The sequence below is a fragment of the Nannizzia gypsea genome, genomic scaffold, assembly GCF_000150975.2.
Source record: "Nannizzia gypsea CBS 118893 supercont1.1 genomic scaffold, whole genome shotgun sequence".
In the NCBI taxonomy this organism is placed as follows: Eukaryota; Fungi; Ascomycota; class Eurotiomycetes; order Onygenales; family Arthrodermataceae; genus Nannizzia; species Nannizzia gypsea.
Window position 1 is genome coordinate 727747 of NW_003345201.1, and position 16406 is coordinate 744152.

General features: G+C 47.3%; 7 protein-coding genes across 7 annotated transcripts; 4 read left to right on the forward strand and 3 right to left on the reverse strand.

The window, feature by feature from the left end:
- Positions 1-457: 457 nt before the first annotated feature.
- On the reverse strand, positions 458-2203 carry MGYG_00263 (modification methylase HphIA; the record flags this gene model as incomplete). The annotated part of the gene is made up of 1 exon (XM_003176125.1): positions 458-2203. The coding sequence occupies one exon, from the start codon at positions 2201-2203 to the stop codon at positions 458-460; it is 1746 nt and encodes a 581-aa protein (XP_003176173.1).
- A 1052-nt stretch (positions 2204-3255) lies between these two features.
- On the forward strand, positions 3256-5208 carry MGYG_00264 (amidophosphoribosyltransferase; the record flags this gene model as incomplete). Its single annotated transcript, XM_003176126.1, has 4 exons — positions 3256-3406; positions 3465-3531; positions 3591-4598; positions 4647-5208. 4 exons carry the CDS (start codon positions 3256-3258, stop codon positions 5206-5208), a joined length of 1788 nt encoding a protein of 595 aa, XP_003176174.1.
- Positions 5209-6282: 1074 nt separating this feature from the next.
- MGYG_00265 (hypothetical protein) lies at positions 6283-8693 on the forward strand (the record flags this gene model as incomplete). Its single annotated transcript, XM_003176127.1, has 5 exons — positions 6283-7681; positions 7777-7896; positions 7929-8022; positions 8093-8374; positions 8450-8693. The coding sequence occupies 5 exons, from the start codon at positions 6283-6285 to the stop codon at positions 8691-8693; spliced, it is 2139 nt and encodes a 712-aa protein (XP_003176175.1).
- Positions 8694-9189: 496 nt separating this feature from the next.
- Positions 9190-11226, forward strand: MGYG_00266 (retinal dehydrogenase 1; the record flags this gene model as incomplete). The annotated part of the gene is made up of 3 exons (XM_003176128.1): positions 9190-9444; positions 9505-9692; positions 9762-11226. 3 exons carry the CDS (start codon positions 9190-9192, stop codon positions 11224-11226), a joined length of 1908 nt encoding a protein of 635 aa, XP_003176176.1.
- Positions 11227-11488: 262 nt separating this feature from the next.
- MGYG_00267 (hypothetical protein) lies at positions 11489-11793 on the reverse strand (the record flags this gene model as incomplete). Its single annotated transcript, XM_003176129.1, has 2 exons — positions 11489-11716; positions 11773-11793. The coding sequence occupies 2 exons, from the start codon at positions 11791-11793 to the stop codon at positions 11489-11491; spliced, it is 249 nt and encodes an 82-aa protein (XP_003176177.1).
- Positions 11794-13518: 1725 nt separating this feature from the next.
- Positions 13519-14219, reverse strand: MGYG_00268 (hypothetical protein; the record flags this gene model as incomplete). Its single annotated transcript, XM_003176130.1, has 2 exons — positions 13519-13661; positions 13763-14219. The coding sequence occupies 2 exons, from the start codon at positions 14217-14219 to the stop codon at positions 13519-13521; spliced, it is 600 nt and encodes a 199-aa protein (XP_003176178.1).
- A 312-nt stretch (positions 14220-14531) lies between these two features.
- On the forward strand, positions 14532-16141 carry MGYG_00269 (serine/threonine protein kinase; the record flags this gene model as incomplete). The annotated part of the gene is made up of 2 exons (XM_003176131.1): positions 14532-15404; positions 15467-16141. The coding sequence occupies 2 exons, from the start codon at positions 14532-14534 to the stop codon at positions 16139-16141; spliced, it is 1548 nt and encodes a 515-aa protein (XP_003176179.1).
- Between the last annotated feature and the right edge of the window lie 265 nt (positions 16142-16406).

The following is a 16406-nucleotide window of genomic DNA, read 5'->3' on the forward strand; positions in this document are numbered from 1 at the left end:
TTCAGCGTTCCGGGGCCGGGACGCAGCAAGCACCGGGCCCAGCAGCAGCTTGTGATAAGCTGCCAATTAAGTGTGACAATAACACCAATTGAGTTGGGGCGAGGATCTGATAAGGGATTCAGGTGAAAGGGGGCGGGACGTACCTCTGTAGGAAGGAATTAACGGCTGCTTTGCTATAAGGAAGAAGGGGCGACGGAGGAGAAGGAGAAAAGAAGGAAAGGAGGAAGAAGAAGGAGGAAGTTGCGAAGTTGTTGAAGTTGAAGGAGACGAAAAAAGAAGGTTGGACATGCCGGGCCGAGGCTAGCCGAGGTCAGCTGACGAGATCAGATGCCGATTGAGATGAGATGAGATAAGATAAGATAGAGATTAGATGGACCTCAGACTCAATTTAGGTAAGACAACAGCCATTACTTAACTTAGGTAACTAGTACAGTATGAAGAAAACAAGAACATTAGATCAATCAATAGTGATGGGCTCGTCGGACTCGGTTGCGGCAGCGTCAGTGTTTTTAAGCGATTTGATGACCTCCTCAAAGACAGCCCGCGCGAGGACAGGAGGCACTGCGTTGCCGATCTGCTTCATCACGCCCGGGCCACAGAAGGTGTGGTGCAGCGGGAAAGTCTGCAGTGAGGCTGCCTCGCGCAGAGTAAAAGTCCTTGTCCCCGATGGATGGAAGTTGTCTCCCCCCGAACAAGTCAGCGTCTTCGCTAGGCTGCATGGGTTGTACGGCGGTCGATGGAAAGGTCGCTCCGCGCGCTCTAGGTCATGGTCGGGTGCTGTGCTGGGTATACCGCTGATGGCATCAAGAATTGTAACTGGAGGTAGTTGCCCTGGTTCGTCTCCATGAGTGGGCAGGGGGAAATTTGGTAGTTCTTCGCCGGGGCCGGAAGCTATAATCACCAACCTGCGTCGAGACTGTGGCACGCCGTAGTCTTTGCAGTTGACTAGCCGCCATCTCACACTGTAGCCGAGCTCAACCAGGGAGTGGATAATTGCATGGAGCCAGATCTCATGGCGTTCCTTCAGCCCACTCGTCTCCTCCATTGTGACCACTCGCGGTCTACATTTCTCTATTAGCCGGCGGACGCTAAACAGACACGCTTCGTTGGCATCATCGTGTGCTGCTGCTATGGTCTTTGCAGGTGAGAAGGGCTGGCAGGGTGGGGAGAGATGCAACACATCTATCCTTATATCCAAAGATCTGTTGGTGAGGAAGTCCGCTACATCACTCGTCTCAGCCAGGGAGGAAGGGAAGTTAGCTCGATAACTGTTCATGGCTGATGGCGAGTGGTCAAAGGCCCATGAAAGCCTCAACCCAGCCTGCTGCGCGCCTCTTGACACTCCACCAGCACCGCAGAATCCGTCTCCAAAGGTATATCGCCGTCTACTCGGTACAACTCCACGCCAGTTCATCCGTAAAACCGCGGTAGAGACAGAGAAAGCAGGCTGACATTGCTCTGGTGAAACAAAGGTGATCGTTTCCTCCACTATACGAGCGGCGGCACTACGTCCAGACGCTGATACTGATCGCTCCCATGTTCGGATGAATTTCATCCTGCAGAACAAGAAATCATCGTCTCTGCACTGGTCTGTCGTACGGGTATAGGGTTTGTTGGTCATTCTGATGATTCTCACGCGACGGATGGCAGAGAGCGGTACCTCCACCTCTCCATTGTATGGTTGGTACTGGAGATTACTGCTGCTGCTGCTGTGGCAATCTCCTTGATCAACGATCCAGCAAAGCTCATTGGGTCGGTCTGGCATTAAGCTCCCCATGGTTTCTAGACGCTCGAATTTTGGTCCGGATATGACAGTTTCCTGCATCGACGATAAGATCCTATTGATCCGTAGAAATGTACCATAGTGTAGCTCTACGTATTTCCCGGGACGATATGTCCGCCCCTGGTACGTAATCTCGCTAACTTGAGTTCTTGGTGGGAGCGCCTGCTGTGCCTGGGTTATCCTGCTCCGCCTGGCTGTCCGTCGTGGAGGACTCGGCGAGCCATCATTGCCGGACAAACAGTTGATATAAGCCTCAAAGTCCTCGTCAGACATGAAGTCATCCCGCCTGAATGATGAAGATGGTGATAGAGAGGATGCTGGCGATGAATATTCGTTTCTACCTGTCGTAGTATTGCCGCTGTTGATGCTCTCGCCGTCAGAGTCCAGGTCAATTACTGGAACTATCTGGATATCCTCCATCGTTCCTTGGGTCCGGCTCGAATGTGCTGAAGGTCAACAGTGTCTGTCCTGTTTCCAGAAAGGCCTGGAGTAAAAGCAGAAGAAAAGATAACATATCTCTAGCATCGCTGCTGGAGGTTTTTATATATCTGTGTTAAGGGGGCTGGGGTGTGTGTGTCTGTCTGTCTGTGTTGTTGCTTGTCCTGTTCAGCAACACAGCACAGTGGGTATCACACAGAAACGTAAACATCTTCCAGACTAAGGCTACCACCTTGTAGGAGTCTTCCTTATCCTTATAGCTCACAGTCACCATCTTTATCTTTATTATCTGCTGCCTTCTTCTATTACCTCATCTTTCTTTGCTGTGTTTCGGCTGTGTTGCTATCAAATTGATGCTTATATTCGTATCTTACCCACTACTAGCCGTGTACTGTATTGTCACAAAACATGTCCTCTGACTACCCTATCGCCAAGTCTTTGTAATTTCACTATTTTCATTGGCTATTACTTTACAAACGATTGTACCGCCATTACCAGAATTACATCTCAATCTTTTTTTTTTTCTCGCTTTTTTTTTTGGCGAGAAAGAAAGAAAAAAAATTTCTTGCTTAGAAGAAGAAGAAGAAGAAAATGAACAACTCCGGCTTCAACTTTGCATTCACTGTTAATGTGAATTTCCTTGACTCAGGCACTTTTCATACTGTGCCTTACGAGTGATCTTGTCTGCCCTACTTGCTGCTATTCTCACAATGAGTCTGCTATCCTAGGCGTGTCCTTTGCCACAAAAAGCCCGTCTGAGATATCACATTTAACCGACTCTTGAACCGCAGCGACTCTCTATACAACCAGGTACGGCCTCTTTACAGAGATATATATCATTATATCTACTCCGTATATACTCCCTTGCTACAGGATGATTCAAATGGAAAAAGGATGTTAGACTACTGAATCTCATCTGTGGATAAATCCAATGATATCTGACCGCTTCAGCGCTCTCAATCTCGACGTGACTTCTACGTACATATCTATATCTTATCTACACCATGGCTAATTATTATGGATGATACAGCAAGATGTGTGGCATTCTAGCCCTTATCCTCGCTAATACCAGTGAGGCAGCGAGTGTCGATCTCCATGAAGCCCTCTACCTCCTACAGCACCGTGGCCAGGACGCCTGTGGTATAGCCACTTGCGCCTCGGCCGGCCGTATCTTCCAGTGCAAAGGTGAACTACTTAAGCCTACATGTACCTGTCGAGTACCAATGCTAATACAAGTTTGCAGGCAATGGAATGTGTGGAAAGGTCTTCCAAGATGGCCAGCGCGTTGCGGATCTACCTGGGTTCATGGGGTATGTCTTCTCTTGCAGTATTGAACTTTTTGAGTATATCTAACGGTTTCTCAACGTAGACTTGGCCATTTGAGATATCCCACCGCAGGAAGCTCAGCCAACGCAGAGGCTCAGCCGTTCTACGTCAACAGTCCCTATGGCATCACCCTCGCACACAACGGTAACTTGATCAACGCTCCAGAGCTGAAGAGATACCTGGACTATGAAGCGCACCGTCACATCAACACCGACAGCGACAGCGAATTGATGCTTAATATCTTTGCCAATGAGCTCAACGAGACCAAAAAGGCTCGTGTGAACGTGGAAGATATCTTCGCTGCGCTTAGTCGGATGTATGAACGCTGCGAAGGTGGATGGGCATGCACCGCTATGCTCGCCGGATTCGGCGTACTCGGCTTCCGTGACGCATACGGAATCCGACCATTGATCATCGGCTCTCGGCCTTCGCGGAGCGGACCGGGAATGGACTACATGATGGCCTCGGAGTCCGTTGCTCTGGACCAGCTCGGTTTTACTAACCACCGTAACATCGTACCGGGCGAAGCTGTCATCATCCAGAAGGGCCACGAACCTGTCTTCCGCCAGGTACACCCCAGACTCAACTATACCCCGGACATCTTCGAGTACGTCTACTTCGCTCGTCCAGACTCGGTCATCGACGGAATCAGCGTATACCGCGCTCGGCAACGCATGGGTGAAAAGCTCGCAAAGCGAATCATCTCCGTTCTCGGCCCGGACGCTATCAAAGACATAGACGTTGTTATCCCTGTGCCCGAAACTTCCAACACCTCCGCCGCTGCTCTTGCCCGATACTTGGACAAGCCTTACTCTCAAGGTTTCGTGAAGAACCGGTATGTTTTCCGGACGTTTATCATGCCGGAGCAGAAGGCTCGGCAAAAGGGAGTCCGTCGGAAATTGAACGCCATGGCGTCGGAGTTCAAGGACCGAAACGTCCTGTTGGTCGATGATAGTATTGTTCGCGGTACCACAAGTAGAGAGATTGTCATGATGGCCAGAGATGCCGGGGCAAAGAGCGTCTTACTTGCTAGCTGTGCTCCTGAGATAGCGTATGTTCCCCTTGCTTTTTCCCGTCACATTTACTAACTGCCATATAGCCATCCTCACATCTATGGCATCGACTTGGCCTCTCCCCGTGAATTGGTTGCTCATGATCGTGACATCAAGGCGATCACAGCTTACATCGGTGCCGATGCCGTCATTTACCAGACTCTGGACGACCTTATCGCTTCTTGTGCCGAAATATCCACTGAAGGCGGTAATGCAGACCCCGTTAAGTTCGAAGTAGGTGTTTTCAACGGTATATACACCACTCCTGTCTCAGCCAACTACTTCGAACACGTAGAGAAGCTGCGCGGCGAAGGCAGAAAAATCAAGAGAGTTGAAAGCGCCAGGGCCGCTGTTCTCAATGGTGCCGCGAGCCATGAGAATCTCCTCATCGCCTCTAGCAAAGTCGACCTAGACGCCAACGGGAAACCACTTATCGTTGACACCGTCAGACCTGTGGTAGATGCTGGTATTGCCAATTCTACCGATTCGTCTTTGCAGGCGCAAGCTCAGGCGGATAATAGCCAATGTCAACCCCGAAAATCCACCGAAGCTCCACCTCACGTCAAAGATAGAATGGACATCAGCATTCATAACCTCGGCGATTATTAAATCACACATTCCCCCAACCAGGCTCGACCGATACCTCTTGTTAGAGGAGCTCCTTTCCATTGTGCCCCTTTCGGTCTCCCTTTCTCCCTTTTTTCCCACTTTTTTCCCTTTCTTCTCTATAGAGCCATGACTTGAACGTTTGAATGACCATGAATAAACATAAAAGACCAACCGCGAGGTTGCCACATTCTTTTGCCCTTTCTGGCCTTGCCCTCTTGTTCAGAGCAGCGCAGGACATCCGGCTGCTTCTGCTACTCCTATCCCCAACCTTGACCCCGATTTGACTTCCTTATGAAAAGCAAACGTGATGTCAATGAAGAGAGATGGAATAAAAGTATGGTAACACCTAGGCATATACATGCTAAGTGTAGGTAACGAAGCTGAATATAAATGCAAGTTAAATACAATCACATATTCGCTCGCTTTTTCTTTCTTTCCCCTTTTCACGCTGGTTTAGGACCAGCCTGTGTCTGAGCTGTATGATTCTCCTTATACTCCTCAAGGGCTACTCATTACTCCGTATAGCATACTCCTATAACAAACGAAAACCATACTCTAAAATTATATTAACCGCTAGTATTGTTCTGTAGGTTCCCTTTATTTTTGAGCTTACACCAAGATACTAAACCATGGATCTGTGAAGGTCAGCCCTGGTATTAAACTCAATATCGGCAGTGGCGGATAATATAGTTTTTTACATCATAGTTTGGTAATAGACAAACACTTTTTGTCACCAATGCCTGGGATTGTTCTCCTTAAGGAATTCCGTCACTTACTTGTCTATCTTGGAGGCTTTGGTCACTATCCCTATGCGATCAAACGATCAGTACAGTGGAGTATAGCTTTATTACCTTCTAAGCTTCTTTCAAACCTGCTAGATAGTGCCGTTTGCTCTTCTCAGACAAAGAGTTTTGATTTAAATACCCGTTCAAAGAAAAAAAGAGAGACAACGTAAAGAATAGAAGCGAAACAGAGACAGAGCTATATCAACATCCGAAACATCAAGGCCTGTCTTATACTGAGTTATACCTATTCAACAAGTATTTAAAACATATCCTTTTCCTCCTCATCAACATGACCCGGAGTAAGAGCAATATAGCTTCTCTATCCCAAGGGCAGCAGGATATACCTGAGAGCGATGGGCTTGCAACACCTCAGGATCACTATCGCCAATATTTAGACGGTCCGCCGCCACATACGGAACCTAGATATGCAACAAGACAACAGAAGAGACAAGCCATATCCGATGCTTCCTCTGCTTCTTCCGCAAAGAGAGCGAAGGCGAAAAAGGAGGTTTGGAAGCCAGTTCCAGCCATCCACGAGCTACCACATAATCTCGGTAAAATTGAGATTCTCGATGCTGTGGCCGTGGGTTCAACGCAAGAGTCCGTGGCTCACTCGACACCCAAGCTACATCCAGCAGCTAGCAGTCCCTCGCAAGCTCCCTATGAAGCAGTAACATCTAAGCCACGTCGAAATCGTGGACCGAGAAGCCCATATGGCCTAACACCGGGGATTAGCCCCTTTCCAGACTGGCAACACCCCACAATAGAAGAATGTGAGGAAGTTAACAGGCTCCTTTCTTCGGCCCATGGAAAAATAATAGCTCCAAAGGCAATACCACCGCCTTCGTTGACTGTATCCGGTTGTGGAGAGGTTCCCAGTATTCTCGATGCTCTGATCCGGACACTTCTTAGCGGTGCAACGACGGGCAACAACTCAGCCATGGCATTCCAGGGTCTGGTGCGCAAGTTCGGCATCCTCAACGAGGGTATAGGTAAAGGAAGCGTTAACTGGAATAAGGTCCGTGAAGCCCCGGTGGAAGACATCTACGAAGCAATGAAATGCGGTGGCCTCGGTGTCGCGAAGAGCAAATATATCAAACAGATTCTTGAAATGGTATATACGGAGAACAGAACTCGAAGAGACGCACTGGTTGAATCAAAATCCGGCAAACATCTCGACCTCACACAAGCCCCTGGGTCTGTAAAGAAGACGGAGGAGCAGAAGGACAATGAGATCGCCATGGCGGACGAGAATGTCCTCTCCCTTAATCACCTTCACTCGTTATCAAAGGACGAAGCTATGCTGGAATTCGTCAAATATCCTGGCATCGGCGTCAAGACGGCCGCCTGTGTCGTTCTATTTTGTCTTCAACGCCCCTGCTTTGCCGTCGATACGCATGTTTTCCGCCTTAGCAAGTGGCTTGGTTGGATTCCGTCAGATAAAGTCAACGAAATTACTGCCTTCAGTCACCTTGAGGTGAGGATTCCAGATAATCTCAAGTACTCGCTGCATCAGCTGTTCATACACCATGGCAAAGCCTGTCCTCGATGCCGTGCCATTACAACAGAGAATAGCCAGGGGTGGGAGACTGGATGCGTCATAGATCGCCTCGTTCAGCGGACCGGGAAGAAGAAAGATGGGCCACTGAAACAGACAAAGCTCAGCTTCAAAGTGAACAAGCTTGCAGGTAAGCTTGCAGACGGTGGTAAAATAGATAGCACACCAGAGAGCTCATCATAAGGGAGAAATTTCCAGCGAGCTTATGCGACTGAGGACTCATAGACAAAGGTTGCGGGCTGAGGACGGTAGTCCAGGAACTCCCCCGTCTACCTGACGGCCCCTATCAGCCGCACCATCGACTACCGTCCTACCACGACTATCTCAAGCAACACATACCTCGGGGTATTTAAATAACGAACTAATGGACGATGCAGAAATCGTTGATGATAAAATGGCGGACTCGGCAACAAACGAGCGCATTGGCAAACTCCTGGTCAAATCCACCACTAACATCGCCTCTGGGTTTTCGTCAGTATATCAATGAGGAAGCTGAAGTATTCGGCGTTTTAATAGCTTATGTCTACGACGACGGTAACAGCCGTAGTATGTGTATAGGCAGTCTGGCAATGGCCTCACGGAACACACATTTCAAGACTCAGCCAGCAGTTTTCAACTTATCAAAAACAACATCACCAGTTCGACCTGCTTCATCACCAGAAGAGCCACCAGAGCCATCGATCCATCAAATAGCTCGTGTAAGTCATCTCTATATGCATATCCCTTGCGATATTCGCATTTTAAACCCGAACTACTCCAAACCTTCCAGGGGTATATGTACTTGCGCGGATAAAACCAAGAACAAAGAAAATGTGTTGATGAGGTATGTTCTTACAATTATTAGATTAGAGTTGGTTTAATAGTATATTCTAGGCTGAGTATACGAGGAAAATACTAGAGCTATTGGTATAGAGCTTACTCGCCATGGAATCCTAACCAATATTGACGATGCCGAAGGGAACTTTTCGCTGCTAGAGCGAATGAAGGATATGGGGCCAATTTCAGATTTAGAACCACCCAGGTTTTTGACAGACCTTCCGGGCGAGCAGAAGATGCCACAGATAGCCAAAGATTACATGCACGATCTTAGGTCAGCGGTTGAGTATGCTGGTGGCAAATATATTGTTCGAATATTCCCTTAGCTACGACTCGCGCTCATTACCCAAGAATTTCTTGGGGCATTAGGCCTTTTTGTCCCTTGTGGTCCAGCATATATACAGTTAGGTATAGATGCTAGACGTTTCTGGCTAGGTATCAATAGAGAGTCCTTGTAAAATGTAGAATCGATTCCGATAGACGATCAAATTTCATGGCTGTATTTTGAGGTGGAGTTCGGCGAAAAGCTGGAGCAGAAGCTTTGGGTATATTGAAGACACAAAAACACTTCTGGCTCTCGCCCAGCTCATGTAATGATATTAGTCTGTAGTTATATAACTGCAAAACCACCATGCATTTCCATTTCCGCGAGTTGATGTTCTTTTGACAAGTCGAAGGTTCGTCTTTCCCCCTTTTTTACCATTGGAGAATCAAGTCTTGGCACCAGCAACACCTTCAGAGCTGCTTTTGAAGACAAAAAAAGGAAGAATCTCGAGATTCACGCACATTTCCTCCACGACTCCAGAGGTGCCGGCTAATGGGATGGAGGGTCTCCATATAAGCTGTGAGAAGTTGCTGAACTGCAGTTTCACCCAATTGCTCACCTCTCTTGTGTTAATTGTGCCGGCTCTCCTTGTTCTGAAGCTCTTCGTTGCTTCTCTGTTCGCACAAGATGAACGGCCGGTTACCTTTGACGTACCCCTACCCAAGGAACTGAGCCCCGAATGGGAGGGTGTTGCGTGGGAAGATATCAGTAAAGAGTCCCGAGAGATCCTGGCCTCCCAAGGTACAACTGGGGTAAGTCACCCACATCTTGTTCAACACTAGCTGTCCCTGACACGCCCCCTTTTTCAATAGACATTTAGCGAAAAGAAGATTTTGAGCTATTGCCCTGCCGATGGGCGTCTGTTGGGAGACGAGAACGGTATAACCCCAGCTACCCCGGAGGACATCGATAAAGCGTTCAAAAGAGCCTCGGCCGCATATTCGCAATGGAGGGAAACGAGCTTTGCGGAAAGGAGGAGAGTTCTAAGGACGCTATTGAAGTAAGGAGATAAAGCAATAATATATTCGGACAGACCCGTCAACGAGGTACTAACTCTCTGTCTACTTAGATACATCCTTGAACACCAGAATGAGATCGCAATCGCTTGCTGCCTCGACTCGGGTAAAACGAAAGTGGACGCTTGCTTTGGAGACATAATGGTTACAGCCGATAAGTTAAAATGGACAATTGACCATGGCGAAAAATCACTACAGACAGACCGCCGGCCAACGAACCTACTCATGATGTACAAGAAAAATACCGTTCGATATGAGCCCCTCGGCGTGGTGGGAGCTTGCGTGTCTTGGAACTATCCATTCCACAATCTTATTTCTCCGGTCATCAGTGCCATATTTGCTGGAAATGCCATCATTGTGAAACCATCTGAGCACACAGCATGGTCGTCAATCTTCCTATGCGATATCATACAACGCGCAATCGTCAGCTGTGGCCATCCAAAGGATCTCGTCCAGACGGTCATCTGCCTACCACAGCATGCTGATGCAATGACATCGCACCCGTTGCTACGGCATCTGATTTTCATTGGATCAAAACCGGTTGCCCATGAAGTCTGCAAGTCGGCCGCAAAGGCATTGATTCCCGTAACTGTGGAGCTTGGTGGAAAGGATCCCGCCATCATCCTCGATGACCCTAAAACTAAAGGCGACCTTCCCAGTATTGCTTCTATCATGATGAGAGCTGTGTTTCAATCCGCTGGCCAGAACTGCATTGGGACTGAAAGAATAATTGCACTTCCCAAGGTCTACGATGAGTTGCTCGAGATCGTCACTCCACGTATCAAGGCACTTCGTCTCGGATCCGCTCTCCTAGATGGGAAGGGGGACCCAAAGGCTCAGAAACCTCCTCACACTCCAGACGTCGGTGCTCAAATATCTACTAGATCTTTTGATCGTCTTGAAAGCCTGATATCCGAGGCTGTGCGAGACGGAGCCAGGCTGATTCATGGAGGGAAAAGATACAACCACCCCGACCACCCCCATGGCCATTACTTTATGCCCACCCTCCTAGTCGATGTAACTACCGAAATGAGGATTGCTCAGACAGAGTTGTTCGCGCCAGTCTTCGTTATGATGCGAGCTGAGACAGTAGATGAAGCCATCTCAATTGCAAATTCCATTAAATATGCCCTTGGTTCTAGCGTTTTCGGCCACAACCGAAAAGACGTGGATAAGTGTGTCTCCCGCCTCCACGCAGGCATGGTTGCAATCAATGACTTCGCTACGTTCTATGCTGTTGGTCTGCCCTTCGGTGGTGTGAAGGATAGCGGGTACGGGAGATTCGGTGGCGCTGAGGGTCTCAGGAACCTGAGCAATCTAAAGGCCGTTTGTGAAGATAGAACATTCATCCAGACCAAGATCCCACCGCGACTAGATTATCCAATCCAAAAGGGGCGGGGAAAAGGGGACGATGGTGATGTTGCATGGAATATGTGCCAGGGAGTAGTAGAGACTGGATATCAACCATCCCTCTTTGGAAAGATAAGTGGAGTACGAAAAATTCTAGGCAATATGTGAGTCGAGCAAGTTCCTGGGTTATAAAGTTGTCATTGCAGCAATGATGGTCATTATCTATGATTACATGAAATAAATGGCGGAATAAATATCATATCATCCACTGAATCGTCAAACGGACTGCGGGGTATCGTCGTCGTAGTCCCATCTCTCAAAACAATACAAAGAAAAAATAGTCCAAAAATGACCGGCTTTGAAAGCCTCCCTGAAGGAGACCACCATGCCAGTTTTTCGTAGCTCGCTCCGGGGTCTATATCAGTGCGCCTTAGACAGAGCTCATCACAGGTCGTCTCGTGTGGCGATGATGCCCTCCTACTCTGGACCGATGCCCTCCAACCCTCGATCGTCGACCCGAACACCAGCCACAGGTTAAGAAGGAGATGATAGCGTGGAGGACTGAAACTGTTCCGTTCACAATCGCCATTAATACGCTACCAATGGCATTGACGATGGCCATAAGTGCGCGACCAACCGCGTGGAATGCACCAACGATCTAAGTAAGCCGTTAGCCACATCACTTTCAAGCTGTCTGAAGAATGTTATACTTACACATGATACGACGGCACCCATGGTTATTAATTTGGTTAGGACAGTTAAACAGTAGGATGGTTTTTGGTTCAGTTGTGGGAAGTTTGAATATTTGGTGGTAGCTGGTAGGAATAATTCACACCGGTTCTTGATTCTTGGTTCTTCGAGTCTGATATTGGTAGGTGGTTTTTTTTGTTTAACTGAACATTATCATGGTCTGGCGAGGAACAGAGGGAGTTTATATATTCATCAATACGGTAACGAATTGCTTCTATCCTGTTCTTCCAAATAACCCTTCATGGTTGAGATACACGAGTTCGGTGACGTAGAGAGCGCAACGCTTCCCGGAATCTTGCCTTGATCCCTGAGACAAGAAGATGCAAGATGATGATTTTCTGGCTGATACATCTGTCAGTGACGTCATGGCAGACCCACCACGTGGAAATAAGGTTATTATGTTGACCGAGATATGTAACTTTAACTGTAAGCAGCAACGGCATTGATCTCGTTTGATGAAACTTTGTTACCAGGCTTTCCATGCTCCTTACAGGTGTTGGTCAGATGCGACGCGTCCGGTGTTATTTCTACTAAGTCATGGAGGGATGGCATTGCTAACCGCATATAAAAATTAGAGCGTAGGTTTCACTAGTTAGGTCACTAGGCTAAGAATACGGGAAGAATTGTTTTGGTCGACGCCCTTGTGAGTGACAAAGTCTCTGTATAGCTTGGATGACGTATAGAGCGAGTGAGCTTAGCGAGCTGGTTTGCGGTACCTTTCCTTAGGCAACTTAGCTATAGATTAGAGGGTAGAGTTGGGAAGACGAAGATTGAGCCATTAGCTGATATTACGCAATTTGATGACCGGGCGGCTGGACAAAGTAAACGTCCTAGAGAGCCATCCATATGTGCTATTATAATTGAAACCAGGTATCCATCATATGATTCCGCGGTTCAAGGGCCAGTCCGAAAGGTTTCATAGGTCTGTAATTCTAGCGACAAGAAGCCCTATATCTCTTATATTAGGTATTGAATTTGTTTGAGCGCTATCAGCGAAATGCAGTGACTTCAAAGTAAACTAGACGATAATTTGATCGAAAAATGGTTCGCCAATTTGACCAAACTATCATCGTACGCTCGCCTCCATAAAAGAGGGAAGAAAATAAACAAAGCCAGAGCACAAAACTAATAAGAAGCAATAGCTCGAGAAATCAAAGACGCCCAAAAGTAGTTTTATTCCACCCTTGGGTGACAAAGACCTAGCATCGAGTAGGCTGCTATGGAACTAACACGAACACTCGCCTCTGAGAAACAAGCAAGAGTTGAAAGAAGGGACAAGCTGAATAGTGTACGGCCCAAAAACTCCTTGGGTACCCAAGGTGAATAGCCATACGGAACTACTCGCTGTCAAGTTCCTTCCCTCGCAACATATTTGGGAAGCCAATCCTTTCCCCGGGATAGGATAGAAAGTATGCTTGGATTGGCAAATTGACTTCCCTAAGCCACACCAGTCTGCACAGAAGTGCAGAGAGGACATGAACTTTGATTTGTGGTGTATCACCACCACATATACAGAGCCCCCAGAGCCCATGCTGAACCAACATTGGTTCGATGGTTCGTTGAGTTTGATGTTTGGCGTACCCTTGGCAGATATATGCCAGTAAAGAAGATTCTCGCTTGGTTCCAACCTGAGAGGAACTTGAATCCATGAAGATTTGGACAGGACTGTCTGTTCGTACCGCTATGAAAGTCCGAAATCTGAATATCTCCTCATTTCCCTCTTTGTTGTCTCTTTTTTATTTTACTTGCTGGTGCTGCCGATGCTTTTTCCACCCGTTTGGCACCAACTTTCTTCTGTCGTTGCTTTTTAGCAATGCGTTGACTTCTTCTTGGTAGGCCCCGTTTCCGTACTCCTGTTCCATGTTAGCATGATACTCAGGCGTTCAAAGAGGTCCAGAGTTCAGATGTTGAAGGGATAATTAGAGCTAAAAGAGGTTATATGATTATAACGTACCATTTTGTGATGGGGATTTCCGTAGCTTCTTCAATACCCATGGAAGCACATTGATTATAAAAGTATACCGATCCTCTTCACTAGCCTCTTTCCCTATAAAGTTGAGTAGAAATGGCTGTAGTCTTTGTGGTAAAAGTTTTGTAAGCTCAAAATATATCCCGTTCACGGTGGTAGTAGCTTGTTGTGAGAGCTTCTGAGCGGCCTGGGACACGGTGAAATGTATGCGAGGCTCTAGGTCCCTGGTATCTTTGGTTGATTTGGAGCCAACATTTTTCGAAATCACTTCTTCTGCGAGGCGCCGGAATGTAGGTTTCGAGAGCGTGCTTTGGAGAGACGTGTTGCAACGACCTGAGAGCTCTGTTAAGAGCGTGTCATTCTCTCGTGGAAGATTGTATTGAGTCGGTTCCGGGTCCCGCGGAGCCGTGTACGGCGGTGTCAGCGGTCTTTGAGCCAACATAGTTTCGAGAATGGTCGTTAACAGATAGTAGATAACCGCTGTCGATGTCGATGTTGTTGTTCTCGTTCGTCCTGCCTACAGGTTTATTGAAAGGAGAAGAAGTTGTCGACACGAATTAGTCACGTGTTTTGGCCCCCGCGTCGCGCTTATCCAGAACTTCAAGTTTGGCGAACGACAAACTAGATAGCTACTTATTTTTCTAGAGTAAAATATACGTACTCTTAACTAAAACTTTGCACACTTGTTTGAAGGATGAAGTATTAGGTTTATATAAGATATTTATTGTCGGGAGGCACATCTATTGTTTCGGCTATGGCATACCTTTCTCCCGAACCTGAAGACACCAAATCAGAGGAATACCATACACGCGTTATCCTACTACCCATATCGACATCAGCCGTGAAATCTTTAAAACTCCCGGGAAATCGAGATATCGTTGGGTCAATTCCATTGACTGGATTGCCTATTGACCCATTGGTCACTCGTGGGAGAAACAAGATACTCGCTTTCCGGCTATACGAAAATCTAGATCGTCCATACTTTGTCGTTGGTAGTGACAAATCATGCCAAGTACAACTCCAGACTACAATAGATGAATGTTGGGTTAATATACGGCATTGTTTGTTTATTACGATACCCGATGATAAAGACGACGCAGTTCTCCTCCGCAATTCGTCCACCTCTCGGTTTATCCTCCGGGATGTTCTCTATGGACAAGAAGATGAGGAGGAGGAGGAGATTTTGCCTGGTGATCGACTGAGGATACGCCCCGGCCTTATGCATATAACACTCGGAGCAGGTCTCGAGTTTTTACTTAAGGTCCTTCCTAGTAGCGTATCGAACACCCGCTCCCCAGTCTCTTCGGGTGTTTGCGAGCTGCTCAGCGGGTCAGCAATAACAGCCAAATCGACGGTCCTTCGACGAAAAAAAGCGGCCAATAAAGATCCCATCGATGCTCTTCACGCGAACAAGCGGATTAAATCTGAGGCCTCTCCATCAAAAACTGCCCAGTGTGAAGCATGGCATCCGAAGCTGGATCTTGTTGCTGAAACCGGATTAACACGTGTTTTCAAGTTACAGCGGTTTGGACGACTTGTTGCTGCCAAGGTCTGCAGAAAGCCGGATATAGAGGATGCAGTGTATATGTGGGAAAACGAGAGAAAAATTCTGCAGGCTCTGAAACATGTATGTTCTACCACCCCTATTACTGTCTAACGTCTCCATTTCCTTCTAACCCTCTTGACTAGCGTAACATAGCACAGCTTCTCGATTTTCAGGCTTCTAACTTGGCGCTATATCTTGAATACATAGAAGGACTGGACCTTTCCCAGTATGTTGACACTGACAGATTTTCAATCATTAAGGAAGAGATGCAACTCCGAATCTGGATAGACATCAGTGGTGCCTTGAAGTATATTCATGAAAAGGGCATTATACATCATGATATAAAACCTAATAATATTATACTTGGCAACCATAAGCGAGGAGCTGTACTCTGCGACTTTGGCCTTTCCACCCTTGAGCACCGTTATAGTGATGGAGGGTCGACATCCTATGTCCCACCCGAAATGCTCTTGAAGCAGAGGGGTAAGCCAAGTGACATATGGGCCTTTGGCGTTACTATGCTCTTTGTTTTCAAGCATATACAGCTACCTTCTAATGGTTGGCCTATTCGAAAACTCATGGAGGATGCGAAAATCCGGAAAAAATTTATGACTTGGTGGGATCATATTGATACCTTGCGAAAGAAACTCCCTCGACGAATGACCGTCCTTCGGGAAATGCTGACCCTTGACCCTCAACGCCGTATTTCCGCTTCTTCTCTACATGATACCCTGAATAGACCGAGGATAGCAGCGGCAACAACAACAACTGCAGCAAAGAAGACTAAAATAAAGAAGCCCTATCTACTTAAGCGCTGATGAGCCATTGGAGGTTTTGTGTGCACGCACCAGGAACCAACTAGACTCTACGTTATACGATTACCACACATGAAGCGTGGTTAATTGAGCACAACTATCGCACAGAAGGACGAACAGTGCCAAATATTGGAGGCCAGTATGTGGGACAAAATCAACTCTCATATCGATATGATACTAACTTGTAAACATGTATGTAGAATCTGGAAACTCTTGGGGTTTTCCGCCTTATTCAGTTTGCCTTTCATGAAGCTTCTTGACCGGCCAC